Here is a 16,187-nt window from a genome sequence, read left to right on the forward strand (position 1 = left end):
CCGAAGGCCTCGGCAGGGCTGTCCCGTGATCTGCCGCCGGGGCCGGCCGGGCTGGGCGTCCGCCCGTTCCTTCTGGGTGGAGGATCTGCCATCGCCTCTCTGCCTGCAGTGAGCGAGAGACCGAAGGGCCCGGACGACAGCGCACTGCCCTCAGCTTCCTCTCAATTTATGCGAAACTTCGTTAAATGAGTAACTGCGCCGGCGAGCCCCCGGAAGCGGGGCACCGCCGCCATCCGCTCCCCACGGTGCAGGGGTGAACAAACGCGCCGCCGTCTACCTGTGCAACACTTCCGCAACACATTTTATTTACACGAAATCAACTCGGGGCATTGTACATTATATACAGATATTTTCCCCCTCCAACAAGGCAGAGCTTGTGCAAGATTAGTAGCATCCTCTGGAGTGTATCCGACAGTCCACGAGAAATGTCCCCCCCCCAGCGAGATATCAGCTGTCGGAGTCCAAGTCACTTTTCCCGTCCTCTTGTCTCTTCTCCGGAGAAGTTTTAGACGCTTTATTCCATTTTTGTGCGTTTTCTGACTCCTCCGAAGACGATCGCTTTTGCCTCCTCCACTTTGCCCGGCGGTTTTTGAACCAAACCTGTTACGTTAAGAAGTCAAACTATTAGGGAAAATAATGAAAGCATGCAAACCCGCAGACCGCCCCCCGCCCCGCCGGAGCCCTGCTTCGCACGGAGCAGTTCGCAGCCGCAGAGGAGCCGCTCTGCGGCAGCGGCTGCCCTCGGCCGGCGGGGAAAGGAGAGAAAACTACCGCTGCCGCTCGGGTGGGAAAGGCTGAACCCTCTCAGGAGCCAAGGCCGCCTCTCGCCATTTGCTGCCAGCCGTGTGACGGGCTCGTCCAGCCGCCCCAGAAAGGCGCTTGAAAATTATTATTATTATTACTATTATTATTAATAATAATAATAAGCATAGTAGTAGTAGTAGTAGTAATCTTTCCTTCTCCCCATGCAAACCTGTTGCTGTGTCTCCCGGAGCTCGCCGCGGCCGGCGGAGCCGGGCTAGAGCTGCACCGAGGTACCCCCAGTCCGAGAACAATTAAATGCGAGAGGGAGAGGCTAGAAAAGAGGAAAGGAAAGCAAAATACCTCCACTTTTTCCTCCCTTAAGTGCACCCTTCTGGCCAGCTGTTCCCTGGTGCCCACGTCTGGGTATTTCGTTTCCTGAAAGAGGTTTTCCAGCGCTTCCAGCTGCTCGTCAGTGAAGATCGTCCGATGCCGCCTTTTTCTCCTGCAGTGCAGCTGGTTCAGTAACTGCAGCTCCGTCCGGGACAAAGTCCCCACGTTCATGTAGGGCAACATCTGATGGGGAACAGGGGACATCAGGACTGACCCAGTGCCCTCGTAACCTACGGACAGACAGACGAGACGACGACACGCTTTGCATGAGATCGCTGCTGCTGCTCCCTCTACTCCCATTCCCGAAAAAAAAAAAAAAACCAAAACAACCCTCCCGCCGGTTCTCGGCTTGCGCCGCTGCCCGCGGCTGCGGGACAAAGAGCACCCGTACGCGGGCCCGCCTTACCTGCGGGGGGCACGCAGGAGCACTGCTGCGCGCCTAGGGGCTGTACGGCCCCGCAGCACGAAGGGCCCACCGGTGACGCCGGCACATGCAGCTGCCCGTAGTAGTAGTTGTTGTAGCCGAGCCGAGATCCGGTGACCGCCGGCGGCAGCGCGGAGGCCGGTGCCACCGCCCGGGTGTAAAATCCGCTGTAGTCGGAGGCGCTGCCGTAGAGCGAGTCCCCGTGGAGGCCGGGGAAGACGACGGGAGCAGCGCTCGGGGGCAGCAGCACCGAGTCCTTGCAGCGGGGTCTGGCAGCCAGGATGTTGTCGATGCTGAACATGCTCACAGGCATGCCCCAAGGCGTGCGGGGCAGGGCAGGGGATCGGCTGGGGCGGGGGGACCGGGGTAGGTGGCTGGGGAGTGGCGGGGGGGGAGGCTGGAGAGACACGAAATCGAAACTTTTCGGAGAAATCTGAAGAAGGGATCGGAGAGAGAAGAGAGGAGCTTTTTCCGAGGGCAGCCTGCGGGCAGAGTGTGCGTGTGTCTGTGCGCGCGTGTGCGTGTGTGTGTCTATGCGCAGGATCCACCCCTGGAACTTTCCCCCCTCAGTTCTCGCCTGTTTACTGATCTCAACCCAGAGGGCTGCTCGGAGTATAATCCATCTGAACCTCTTCCCTTTTTTATACCCAGGCGACGTCATCCTGGATTTAGTTCCTGCTAATATGCAGATGACAAACAAAACCAGATTTGATTTTTTTTTTCTCCCCCTTTTTTGGGGGGAAGGGGTGGGGGTTACACAAAGGAGTGAAAGGAGCCCGGCACTGTGTATTGAGAATTAATGAAATTAACGTAATCCTTTCCATTAATGGGCTTTTTTGAAAGGCCCCAGATTTAGGGTTGATCTCTGCTGCACCGGCTAATTGCCCAGGTTAATCTTATTAATGCCATTGTGCAGAAGTGGTTAGCAGCTCCTAGCTTTGTCTATTATGCACCTACTTTGCTCGTGTTAGTTCACATTAGTGGGTGCGATTTCCTCTGTCTGAATCTCAGAATCATTACTTATGCTTCGAATTGGTTAAGCAGCACTTTAAAGAAAAAAAAATAAACTACGATACAACTATGCACCCTCCCTCACCCCCACCCCCACAAGTGTTTCTGTAGCTGGGTTTGAATCTTGCGTTCCCCCGGCTCTGAGAACTGAAAGGGCACTGAGAAGCATGCGTTCCTCTGAATTAAGCTTTATGCAGTGAAGCAACAACCTCTTCACTGAGTAAAGAAGCAACAACCTCTTCACTGAGTAAATGAACTATTTGCCTTTTCTGCTATTTTGCTAGACCACCTGACGGAACCAGGACCCATGAATGTTGTACACTGGGATTATTTTCCTTTTTTCTTTTTTTTTTTTCTTTTTTTTTTTCTTTTTATTATTTAACAGATTCAGATCCAAACAAGTATCACTTTTTATTTTTAATCTAGCCAAGAGGTGGAAATGTTAAAGACCAGTGGCATCCAAAATCTCCAGCTCTGGTAGGTGTTCCGATTCACTTCTGATCCATCCCCGTGCCTTTTTCATTTCTTCTTGGGGAATAATTTTTCCTTTCCTTAGGAAAAAGAAAAGAAAAAAAAAAAAACACCACAAAACCAGCTCGCCCATAGAGTTGCAATGATAAGGATAACTTTATATTTTGCATGTTCCATGAATTTAAAATGGAGTAGTTTTACGTCCCCAAAACTCTTCCTATTAAGACGCTTGACTCTCTTGGTAGCTGGCTCTTGTGATTTGCAGAATACTTAGTCTGTCACGACTGTCACTGAGAATCCACAGGAGGTGAACTGAATAAGATTAGACTATTTACCCCATCAACCTTCCATCAAAGAAGGTAGGAAACTGTACGCATGAAATGAAAGCAAGCCATTAGGGTCCGTTTACGGGGAACACGTTATTTTTCCTCAACAAAGAATATCCTCGTTAGCGCTTACTCGCACTTTATCCTTCCTTTCCTCGATGTTCCAGGATTTAAAACCGCATTTGAGAATGATCTGAACCAAACCCCTATTTCTAGAAAAAGACTAGTATAAACGTTAAAAAAACCCAATCGAAACAAAAACCCCAAAATCAACTCCCCGGCTCTTACCCCTCCCTCCCGCCCCCCCCAAGAAAAGGAAAAAAAACCCACCAAAACCACCAACAACAGAAAACAAAACCCGCCAGGTCTTAATTCTCTCTTTTTGATACGTCGCGATGTGATTCATTAACAGCATCTTTTCCCTTACTTCAATTTATTTGCCAAATAATTGCTTTCTACCTTTGAAATTTAGATATGAGCTTCGCGCAAATTTTGCAATTTTTTTTTTTTTTTATGTAAAGAGAAACTAATTGACAGAGCAGGTTTGGATTTTGTTTTTTTTTTTTTTTGTTGGGGTGTTCTTTTTTCGGTTTTGGATTTTTCTGTTGTCGTTTTGAGGGCTTTACTTTTTTTGTTGTTGATTTGGGACTGGGGCTTCGGGGGAGTTCGGGACTGGATTGGTGGGGGGGGGGGTTCCGGTGAGTAGTTCGCCGGGTTCAGATTGCCCAGGCTGCGCCCAGAGCAGGGAGCTGCTTAATCTCGCCACCGGGATGCCCGTTCACGTCCTCAGGAGCATTGCCGCAACGAGCGGTAGCATCTCTCCGGCGGCCTGTCCAGCCCCTGCTGCGAGGCGGGCTTCGGGCAGGTAGGGCAGCAGCCCCCAAGAGGGCCAGGCTCTGGGGATGCCGAAAGCAGCTGCACGGCCGGCTCTCCAGCCGGCGGGGAGCCGAATATCCCCTCCACGGGTGCCTTTGGTCTCTTCGCGGACTTGTGCCCTGCCTGCCCTGCCCGGGCCGGTGTTCGATGGCGGCGTGACAGGACGGGGCTCTCTGCATGGGTTCGCTGGACCCGGAAGGAGAGAGGGAGGGGGGCGGAGGGGAGAGCACTCTGTCCCCAAATGGCCCCCGTCGGAGAACCGAGTAACCCGTCTGAAATCCCTCTCCTGCGCAGAGCCGCCTTGGGGATACTCGCCGCCGGGGCCGAGCGGGTGTCGAACATCTCTTGCACCGGGTTTTACTCTCCGCGCCAGTCCCGATTATCCCGGTGAAGGCAGCACAGCGGGAGACGAGTTGGAACCTGCGGGTCAGGCCGGGGCAAATACCGCCGGGGTCCTGCGATCGGGAAGGCTCTGCTGAGGGATGAGCCACCGCGCGACAGCGCTTCCCTCTATTCTTAATTTAGAGTTTGGTTGTGTTTTGTTTTTTTGGGTGGTTTTTTTTTTTTTTTTTTTTTTTAAGTAAGTCGTCAACTCCGTGGGGAAGTTCTCTTTTGTTTTGTTTTAATCTTAGTAATCTCGCCTTGAATCCCCCCAGTTCTGATACCCGCTTGGCCAAACCTGCTCTCGGAGGTTCTCATTTCTCATCCGCTCTTCAACATCGCAAACGTAAAATTTCTCTAAACAAACAATCAGTTGTCACACAATGTCGGGATGAAATTGTAATAACAAATGAAACGCAAGCAAATTGTGCTGCATAGTGTTGCTAAGCAATTGTTTGTTACTGGAGGGTGGTCACAGCATGGGTTGAGAGAGAGATCTAAAGAGGAGCATAGCATCGGGCGGAACAAGCTGTTAGGTATGAAATACAGTAAACACTGCACTGATTTTCAACATTATTACCCAAACACGATTTCATCCAAAGCAATCACCATGCACAAGACTATGAAAATGCGATGGCTGAGAAGTCGGCCGGTGGTTTGATTTACGGTATTAAGGAATAATTCTGGGAACGCAGAGTTCTCCGCCTTCCCAGCCCGGCCTGATGTCGGGAGCGGCACCGGGGCCCCGTTACCGGGCCCTACCCCCGGGAGCTACCAAGAAGCCTCCGCCCCGCCTGAGCTGCTCCGGTGCGGCGGGACCCAACCACGGCTGAGAGGATGCAGTCGGGCTCCGTTCGCTTTCTGGTGGATCACCGCCGGCTGTGAAACCCTCTCGGATACGGCGTTTTGCAGCACAGCTCCGAAGTCCGAGTGCCATCAGCAGTCGGAGTCCTCCATGCTAGTTTCACACTGATTGCATCATTGCTTCACACACCTCCCTTCCCTACTCCCCCACCAAAATAAAATAAAATAAAAAAATAAAGAATCATACAATGCGAAATTACGGTAATTTGTTCCCAGAATAAACTTATCTTGAACTGATTAGGAAAGTCAGTAATTTGAAAACGAGGCAGAAATGAGGGGATTTTTTTCCTTCTCCCCCCCCCCCAACCCCCCAGCTTCCCTCTAACAATATCAGCTTCTAAAGTTTTCATTCATATAAACTTTATTAATGAAGATCTTTTATTTAAATGTCAAGGGGATTCGAAATTTAGAGTAAATTATGAAGCATGCATGTCTTGCCAAGTCATGGGTCAAATGCATTTGTGAAAAACTGCTAAAAGAGCATATGGTTTTGAATTTTTCTACAATGACTAGTGTTTAAATAAATTGCTTGTACTGCTTAACTTCATGTATAATTTTGACAGAAATTGGCCTATAGCCTTTTGATATGTAAACATTTCAGGCTTTCATGCGGTATAAAAAGACACTTGCTTTTTGGGATCAGCTAAAGCAGTCACCCTGTAATTCAGAAAACTGGCACCTAACATTACATTCTTGCTACATTTCAATTCTCAAGTGGCAGCATGGAGGGGGAAAAGAGAAGGGACATTTCAAAAGCAACGTCCAATTGGAATTAAAAACTGCAAATGAGGTGAGAATGTGCCACTCTACCTGATTGAAATGGATAAACCGGAGTACTAAAGAGTATTCTCTGTCTTGTTTTCTAAAAAGCAACAGACAAATCAGTGGAAACAGACTTCAACGGAGCACAGATCTGACTTGCATGTCAAATTAATGTCTTAGAACAAAATCTGTCTAAAGTACAAATAGGTGCGATAAAGAAAACCCAGATACGCCTTCTAATTCTACTCGTTTCTCTTTTACAGACTCTCTTGGTCTGTAAAAAGTAAACCAGACTGTTATATAAGGAACATTGCATAAAATGCGTATAAGCATGCCATAACCATTTGAATTGCCACTTAGCTAGCTGCATGTTCACTAGAAACTAGCTTGCGCTTCACCAGTTCCCAAGTCTTTTGCAGGTTTCACTCCACGAAACATCTCGTTGACTTCAATTAGTGGCTTTTTCTTTTTTATTATTCTTCTGAAGAGCAGAATAGGACTTGCTAAGGGCTTCAGGTTATAGACCATAAAAGCAGTGGAGTCACTCATTTTTAAGTCTACTTAAACTAAAATTATTTTGTACGGTATAAATTCACCAAGCTACTGAATAAATCCATTTATTACTAATATATCTGTCTTACATAAATAAACCTCCTAATGTTGATTGGGTGGATAAGCCTAGCCTAGTGCTAGACAGAACAGGACCTGGAGAGTTGCCTGGTGCCAGACAGCTCAATGTGTTTATTTCCTGTGTGCTTTAGCTGCGACTAAGCTGAAGTTGGAAAAAGGTTTAAATGAGCTATGTAATTTCAATCTGTTACTGTAGTAACATTCTTATTTATCGTATATGTCAGTTTGTCGTACACAGAGTTCTCAAGATACACTACCGCTTTTGTTAGTGACCGAACATTTTTATTTTTGTTTTTCAGAATTGTAACATATGTTGCAGACAAATCAGATGATACAGTGATTCAAAAGCCGATATGGATTCTGTCTGATGTGACAGAGTCTGATGAGGAAAGTATAATATCTTAAAAATTTCTGTGCATGAGAACAAAGGCAAAAGAGGGGTGTTTTTGCAGGTTTCATACGTATGCCTATAAGCAGCATACTTAGCAAACACAGAACTATAACATTAGCAATTGGGAAGAAGACTTTTCCTCTAAACAGAGGAATCTACCTCTGTGCAGATCATTGCAAAGAGGAATCATTTTAAAATAATGCATCTTTTTCCAGGGGACAGTGGGAAGACACTTTGGGTCCTTGACTGCAATTGCAGGCATCAACAGGAGGAAGCCTGCTGCTTGGTATTTTTGCTTTCCATCAAATGCAGTTTGAGTGAGATATTTTACTCACAGATATTGTGATCAAATCTATTCAAGCCCAGTAAAATGGGATGATCTGGACATTTACATTAAAAAAAGTTTCATGCTAAGGGATGTGTTGTAGAGGTTGCCACAGCAGCAGTCTGCTGGATATACATGATGGACCTATGTTTTAGAAGTGGTTCTACCGCAGTACAACCAACAGCCAAAATTTCTCCTGCAATGTGAGCCATACTGTAGCAGTGTGCTTATAAGCTTCCAAGACAAGATGGCTCCACTCTAACCTTTTAGTACTTCAGTGTTGCTCTGTAAGGGTGAGTAATTCTAATTATCTTTTTTATACATAGTTACATATAACAGTGCACAAATAGACATAGATGTTTGTCTAATCCCTACATATAATGTGCAGAGGTTGTTCTCATTTCAGGGATCATTATGTTGTTAAACATCTTTCTATGCCAGGGTTTATAATAAGTACAGTAATAAAAGAATTAAATAAAATAGGCAAAACACAACTTTCCTGATTGACAAACATAGACCAGACTGTTGTTGATTTGCCTTTTCCAATGACTGATCTAAGCTTTTTGGATCATCATGTAGCATACAGGATTTTAAACCACAAGAGATCCAGAGCACACACACTACAAATGGAGTCAACAGAAATTGTGTGTGGTCAGCAGTGATCATTCTACACAAGTATTATTACACTGGCTAAAGCTCTTCTTTGTAGTATAAACTGTACATACTTAATGCCACCAGAACTTCTTCTCTCTCTGAAAAGGCCCTTGGAGGTTACCCCCAAAGTAGCTCTTTATTTGTAATGCAAAGAGCCTCAAAGGGCTTTTCTAGGGAGTTAGAGCAACAAAGTCAGCTTTGAAAATAAATAAGTCAACTGTACAAAAACCAGCTATTGCATTGTTTTCTGTAAAATACCCATGATGTGTTTTTGAAATTTTCATGACTCTTTTTTAGGAGCTTTAGACTTTATGAATATCACTGTAGTATAATCTAGCAGTTTGTACTCTACTGAAAGTAGAATTGGGACCCAGTCCCACATGTATGGAAGCCTGCTTCATAATTGCCAGTGATTTTGAACTGAAACTGAAGCAAGAGAAATAGAACTTCCAGCTAAAAGCTGTGTTATTACTCCCAAAAACCATGTATCTGAAACCTAACAGTCTTTTGAGTGAAGTGTGTCAGATACGTATCATAAAGGTTTAATAAAAACAAAACAAAACAGGAAATTATATTAAAAATGAAGGTCAAAAGTAAAAAAAAATAAATCATAATTACAGTAAAGAAATATATAATGAAGGGTAATAGATTTGAAGAAAGCACGGCAAATATGCCAGAAGGAATTATGAAATTACTACCTTGGTTAGATGATGTTTTGAGCTAATGAAATAAATAATATTGCTATAATCAGTTTCAGTGACCAGTGGTTACATTAGACATATAAAAAAGGATCACCAGTGCAACCAAGGTGGAAGAGTTATTATGCTTACCTACTAATGCTCTCAACCTTGATCTAGGTCTCTAGATTAAATCACACCAGGGTCAGTCAACTATATTCCCATTTGAGTTCTAATTTATGGATTATGGGGAAAACCAGCCCATTTACAGCAAAGGTCATTTGCGAAATTGGACACAAGACCCAAATCACTAGAGGACAGAAGTTATAATTTATGTTTATATCATATTATAAAGCTTGGATTTGCTTCTTGTTACTCTTTCTAAATCCATTTTAATTTATTTCAGAGTTCTGATATCTTTCTGAAAGTCTCAAAATTATGTGTTATTATCTTGAAGTCTAGATTAATTATGGCTACTCCTTTCCTAGCTAATACTTCCCAAAGCAGGACTAGGTTTTTAAAGTCCTGCAATATATGTTCACCTACTGTTGATAAATTGCATCTTACACTTTTTATACTTTTAATCTCATTTAATAAGATAGGGAATTTTTACAATATGGCATTATGTAACATTTTGGGGAAACAAATGTTTCATCTGCTCCCATGAATCAGAAATATTACACCAGTCTTTATCCATTTGCAGCTGTCTTCAACATAAAGACACTTTGCCCTTTGATTTAATCTTTCTTTCTTTCTAATTATGCATTGCTTCCATGCAATCCAGTCTTCAACCTTTTGATTTGGAAGGGAACTATATGCTTTTATGATAATGTAAATTCCAAGTTTTCTTGATGAATTTGTTCCAAAGTTTTAGTAAGATATGCAAGATCATGGTCTGGGCCTGATGCCTGTTTCAGGAGGTCAGTGTGGTGTACAGTTAGATATAATTCTGGACCAGGAACTGAGCAGAGAACATGATAGAGCAGCCAAAAGTCGGGGATAGTTCCTTTTTCAGAAGTTTTATCAATGATATCTTCTTTTTTATGTGCTGACATGACATAACATGCTTTTGGGAGCAAGGTAAATCACAGAATGGTTAGGGTTAGAAAGGATCTTAATATAATCTAGTTCAAAACCCCCTGCAATGGGCAGGGACACCTCCCACTAGACTATGTTGCACAAGCCTCCGTCCAACCCTATGTCCAGTGTCCAGTGGCATTGTTACATGACTTTTGCCATTGGTAAAGTATTCTCAGAGAAAGGGAATAATGACTCTTTCCCCACTTTGCCTCTTACAGTTGATGCATCAATGTACATTAGCAACCGATTTGAGGATTAAATATAATCAAAACTTTGATGGTTTTATATATGCATTTCTTGGACTGATTCCTCACTCTGCTTTAACTTCAGGGTGTTAAATATGTATTAGCCACCACGTTGAGAAAATCCAGTGGGCACAAGGCTTCTTGGGACAGATCTAACCAAGAGACTTAGTGAACAGAGTGAAGCTATAGAGCATTCTTGGTCTACACTAAATCTGCATATGTAAAAGCTTTTTGTACTGAGAGTACTTTGAAGTACAAAAAGCTATTCAGCCACCACATCACATGTACCATGACCTTGAAGAAGACAGTGAGTTGCAGACCTATACCCTACCTTACTGTGTTCACCTGAAGCAAGCCCATAGTTTCATGGAGCAGGCTTACCTTAAAGTGAGCTGTGGAGTTTTACCACTTCATGTTCAGAAGAAACCTCGAGATAAGGAAAGGTATGCAATTGAGTAGCAACAGTCTTTCCTGAGACTCCAGGTCTTTTCAGAACTCTAACTTTTAGCCCAGTAACAGCTGTCACAGTAACGGTCTCTACTTCAGCTTTGATACTCCAGACCTTTGAACTTCATGTGGTTACAAAATTTGAACAGAGCATGAAGACAGATTTTAAATAGGAGCTGGTGACAGCAATGTCTTCCTGTTTGCATTGCTAACATGGACATCTATCTGAAAGGCTATCTGCTTGCATAACTTAAGGCACTACAAAATCCATGATAGATCTCATGTGAAGTTCCAGTGTATATATAGTTTGTAATACACATTAGATGAAACTTTAAAATGTTTGGGGGAACTTTTTTCAGGAACTTTTCAACTTTTAAAAGGTTTGGGGAACCTTTGTAACCACCCAAATTTCCAATATATGGATATATTTTCTCAATCTGTACAAAGGAGGTAGTGCACTCTTTTGGTTTCCTTTGATTGTAAAATATTTTCATCTTAAGGCATCAGTCACCAGACAACTAATGTTTTAGTCTAGCAATTAGAGCTTAAATCCCACTAATTTCAGGTTTTCCTTACCTCAGCCTGCCCTAATTCAACAAAAGGAAACTGGCCCATGCTGAAACATCAGGGTCCAGGGAAACCAGAGAGTAACTTTAAATACTTTGTACAAATATTCCTTAGTCTATACTCTCGCCCCGACAACTGTATCCTTAATTCTAAGATGATTTAGACATGAGTATCAAGCTCGCAAAAGAGCTATATTGAAAGAAATTTCACTTTCTTGTGCACAAAATGCCTTGACTTCACAACTAGTTGTGGTTAACAAAAACATTAGTTTAGCATGCCATTTGCTTGCTCTTTAAAAGAGGGAGTGATATACAGACAGCCTTCAGATTGTGTCTTAAATTTTCTGCACTGTATACCACACTTAGTTGTTTTGTGTGCTGTGAAGTCCTAAAGAAGACATCTTAAGGAGGAAAAGCAAAGCATTCAGATTTCTCAGGCAACACAGGAGTAGATCTACATACAGCAATTCCACAAATGCATTTATTCTGGAATTACTCTTGGGTGAGCTGGTGTAATTTCTCTGTGAAAATCAAAAAGAAAAAAACCTAGCAGTTACAAATACAACACTATTAATTCTGAACATGTAGTTGAACTTTTTGCCTGTTTACTGAATATGAAACAATTCTGTGCTTAGTGTGACTGACATAATAAAGATGCTATTCGTAAACATAAAGAGCCATATTTCCTTATCCTGTGGATTGCTCAAGTCACAGTGACCCCTCCAGCCTATGTAACTTGCCTCTTACCACCCCTTTGCTCTGCCCCCCTGGCTGCTGTCTACCTATCACTTGAAACTGAGGGCTGATTTGAAACACTCCCAAGCCTGACTGGTAAAACACATGCTTTTCTCTGATGTGTCATTTACAATGTTCGTTTAGTGGGATTTAAATGCAGCTATGCTCTTACAGCTTGAAGGAAAATAAAAGTACAGGAAGAGTCTATTGTTTTGGCACTTGTCTGTATGTTGCATAGTGATATATACATTGATAAGAAAACATACGTACTACCAGAAACAACTCTGAGGTTTTTCTATTAAAAACACTCATTGCTATGTGACACTGTATAAACAGGGTAGACTAAGGGGCAGTAAAAGCTGTTCAGGTCAGGGAAGAAAAACACATTTAATGTGCATGCCATCTAACACAGGTCTTTAATATATAAACACAGATAAACATACATAGAGAAGAGATCATTGCATTCCAGGCAAGAAGAAAGTGTCAGCACATTCAAATTTATAGCAGTAACAACCAGCTTAAACAGCAACCACCACAAATTTCATCCTTGCATGATTCTGACTTTGGGTAATCATGCTGTGCTTACAATACATCCTATGAATTAAGAGATTCAGAATGCCAACTGAAGAAACGCAGTTTCAGATGCAGTCAGTAATCCCCATGGGCTGCAGCGAGCAACGTGACTTTACCTATGATCACCTCCTGTCCTGGGTTCAGCAGTAGCAGTCATTTTTCTGCTTCTTAGTAGCTGGTGCAGTGCTGTGGTTTTGACTTTCAGCCTGGCAACAGCACTGATAACACCGATGTTTTTAGTTACTGCTCAGTAATGTTTACTCTGACCAAGGACTTTCTGAGTCTCATGCTCTGCCAGGGAGGAGGGGAAGCCGAGAGGAAACAGAGAAAGGACACGTGACCCAGACTAACCAGAGATATTCCATACCACAGCACGTCATGCCCACTATATAAACTGGGGGGGAGGGGGTGTTAGATCACTGCTCAGTCAGGCTGGGTATTGGTTGGCAGGTGGTGAGCGGTTGTATTCTCTTCCCTTGTTATTTCCCTTATCATTATTATTATTGCTGGCAGCAGTAGTGGTTTGTGTTACACCTTAGTTACTGGACTGCTCTTATCTCAACCCATGGGGGTTACATTCTTTCGATTCTTCTCCCCATCCCTCTGGGAGCAGGCAGGGAGGAAAGGGGGGGGCAGTGAGAGAGTGGCTGCGTGGCTGGGCTTAAACTACAACAACCTCCGTATCATTGATCTATAAACTTGCCATGTTTTGCAAGATTAAAGAGCGATTCCGTGCACCCGGAGGCAGGAGGGGAAGTCAGTGCCACTGCCTACCAAAGGTGAGAGCTAAGAGCACCTTCTTTCTCTCTGTTGTTGCTCCGTTCTCTATGATTGCTCTGAAGAAGGTTGGACAAGCCCTGTGTAACCGAGAAGCTCCATGAGGAAGAAGCTCAAGCCTCTAAACAAGCTACACTGGCACCAAACTGACAGTTTCATCAAATCTTCAACACCTTTGGTTTTAACAGGAGTTGGGCTGGGTTTTAATTCAGACTACATTGCAAATACCTTCCTGTGGAATAACTGATTAATTGCAGGGATAGATGAAAACCACAGGACCTTTGGAGTAATTAAAACTCTCAAGAAAGTAGTATTTTCTCTTAAGGTAATGATCTTGTTCTTTGCACTGGGTGCAAACCACAGGTCCTCGTATTCTTGCTTCAACAGGGCGGTAAATTGGTTGGCAAACACGGAAAGAGCCAAACACTTTAATACCATTACAGAAAGCTCTGCTAGACATCCTGCTGTTCAGGGTCCAGAGTGGCACTTTTGTTATTGATTTTTTTTCTGTATTGACCCTTTAGACTATAGCTATGGTTGTGGTGACACAACACATTTTCCAGTAATTGGTTCTACCTCAACAAAATTGCAGATTATCAATATGAAGTCAATGTGATTTAATTTAAAATATTATTTTAAGATGATAGCCTTCACAATAGCTGAGTGCTATGAATCACTGTTTTATTTTTTAATTATGTTTATTCTATCCCAGTTCAACTGAATTAAGAAAGATTCAAATTAAATCAGAACAAGCCATTTTAGAACTGAGAAATTATACTGGGCCCGCATGAGGATTTTCATAAATTCAATTGACACAACACAGAAAAGACCTAAGGATGTTTTAGTTGTTAAGCAGATTGAGAAAAGTATTTTTGATACATTTTAGAGAAAAGCTTTTGAGGATTACTTTTTGCTAATGTATCAGTGGATTATTTCTAAATGCTGAAAGTATCAGAGCTACCTTTTACGAGAAGTGGGTCAAAATTGAAAGAACAGATCTGAACTCCTGAATTTGTGGCTTGGAATGTAGTTCTCACACCTATTTATCCAGCCTTGCCAGACTTATTACCATTACTTGAGCCCTAGGAGTGAACCTACTTTTACAGCTTTGTTTCCTGATCAGATGCGAAATTGCAATACACGTATTTTATGGTTTGGGACTAGGCAGAGCCAAAACCTTGTAGAGCACCGTTCCACTCAAGACCAAGTATTCTCATCAAGATCACCTAATATTCCAGGTCTTCTGTTTGGAACTTTATTTTGTTGAAGACGTTTGTGGGATTTTAACATAATGTAAGTGAAGCATGGCTTAATGCAGAGCCAGCTCCAGAATCTTCCGTCTCTGCCTATTCCTCCCAGTAGCTGCAACTAGTCTGGAAAACCAATTGGTAGAGTGCCAATTGCTCAGGCAAACAAGCAGTGTTAGCACTATTTGGTCTCTGAGCTTTTTTTTTTAGCAAGCTATTCATCCCACACACCTTCTAGAAGTTAATTTTTAAGCCCACTATTTTTTTTAGTTCCAAACTATAGGCACATAAATGTAAGTAATCCGTGCACTCTTAAAAACATGTAAATGACAGCGCGTGGGACTTTAAACTGAGCCCGCTTGAAAGACATTTGGGGAGAGAATATACATTCACTGTGGATAAAATCAGGTTGTTAACCAATACAAACAAATGTAACATAAATTATTTTTCTGTTCAAGAACACCAATATACTACTGAATGTCTTTGCCTCCTATTGTACAATTCTGCTATAGCAATAAAATCAACTGTCTGCAACAGTTTTAGTTTGTTCTATGGTTAATACCAATAATGTACTCAAAATTGATGTTTAACAGAGTGAACTGATTTGTTAGAGTGTTAACAGCCACAGACTTTAACTAATAAACAGATCATTAACTGCCGGTAATAAACAACTTGCCAGGATCATTTATTATTTAAGAACATACTTTGTTTTAAGAAAAGATGGCCCTGCCTACATCTATGTATGACACCTTTCTGGCTGTCATTCAAAGTGGGAGGCACAGACAAAGCTACAGAGAGACTATTCTGCACACATTAGACCAAAACTCATTAAAAAAATACTGGTTTTCATTAGAAAGTAATCATAAGAAAAATATTAATTCCTTCCACTCTTCAATAATACAGTCAGTATTTTTACGAAGTTCTAGCCTCTAACTTGTAATGTGAGGAATCTTGGGAAAGGAGGGGGCAGGGACGATCCGCTTCTGATTAAATACTGTAACTTCTTCATCTTCCTTACCACATCAGATGCCACTGCAGAAAGCATTTACTTCTGGAAGTAGTTTTGGATGGGAGATATTATATGTATGGAAAGAGCTTTCTTAATTGAGCAGGAAAGATGCTGAAGAGAAAAGCCCTGCAAATTTTGATATAGGAGAGAAAAGAAAAAAGGTAGCTTCAAATTATTAATTTTCAAAAAAATAAAAATAAAAATTTGTCTTTTGAAAAACTAAGGTACAAGAAGAAGCTAAAAAGTTGCAAATACATTATTTAATGACTTTAGATGATGACTGGAGATTCAGAAGGAACAGAAGAAAACTCTTGTTTCCTGGTGGTCTTTAAGCCATTCTACATGTAATAAACCAAAGTCACATCATAAGGCAGACTTTGCATGTTGGACTGTTCTAATTTTGTCAATATGTGAAGTTCAATCTGATGGTGGCTCTCTAGTTTCCTTTTGGTACTCATTCATGGAATGGGTGATGTGGCACAATACCAGTCTGACTGAAAAGCAGAGACACCTTCTAAGACTTATTGTTACAGTAAATTTAAGCAACCAAAGCAACCAGAGGAAGATGTCCTAACATTTTCC

At 42.6% G+C, this 16,187-nt stretch overlaps 1 protein-coding gene across 1 annotated transcript; it reads right to left on the reverse strand.

Annotated features, from left to right (window-relative positions):
• Positions 1–275: 275 nt before the first annotated feature.
• GSC (goosecoid homeobox) lies at positions 276–2,259 on the reverse strand. Its single transcript, XM_061348862.1, has 3 exons — positions 1,541–2,259; positions 1,105–1,364; positions 276–600 (listed from the first exon to the last, which is right to left on the reverse strand). Exons 1-3 carry the CDS (start codon positions 2,217–2,219, stop codon positions 448–450), a joined length of 1,092 nt encoding a protein of 363 aa, XP_061204846.1. The 5' UTR covers positions 2,220–2,259; the 3' UTR covers positions 276–447.
• Positions 2,260–16,187: the final 13,928 nt, after the last annotated feature.

The sequence above is a fragment of the Neopsephotus bourkii genome, unplaced genomic scaffold (assembly GCF_033783945.1).
Source record: "Neopsephotus bourkii isolate Nb327-2 ecotype Australia unplaced genomic scaffold, CSIRO-AGI_Nbou_v1 NB_372, whole genome shotgun sequence".
NCBI lineage: Eukaryota > Metazoa > Chordata > Aves > Psittaciformes > Psittacidae > Neopsephotus > Neopsephotus bourkii.

Excerpts from the sequence above, each read along its gene's own strand:
- GSC (XM_061348862.1), bottom strand. The coding sequence starts at position 2,219 with ATGACGTCGCCTGGGTATAAAAAAGGGAAGAGGTTCAGATGGATTATA. Across the intron at positions 1,365-1,540 it reads CTCCTGCGTGCCCCCCGCAG|GTTACGAGGGCACTGGGTCA; the intron begins GTAAGGCGGGCC and ends GTCTGTCCGTAG. Across the intron at positions 601-1,104 it reads TAAGGGAGGAAAAAGTGGAG|GTTTGGTTCAAAAACCGCCG; the intron begins GTATTTTGCTTT and ends TTAACGTAACAG.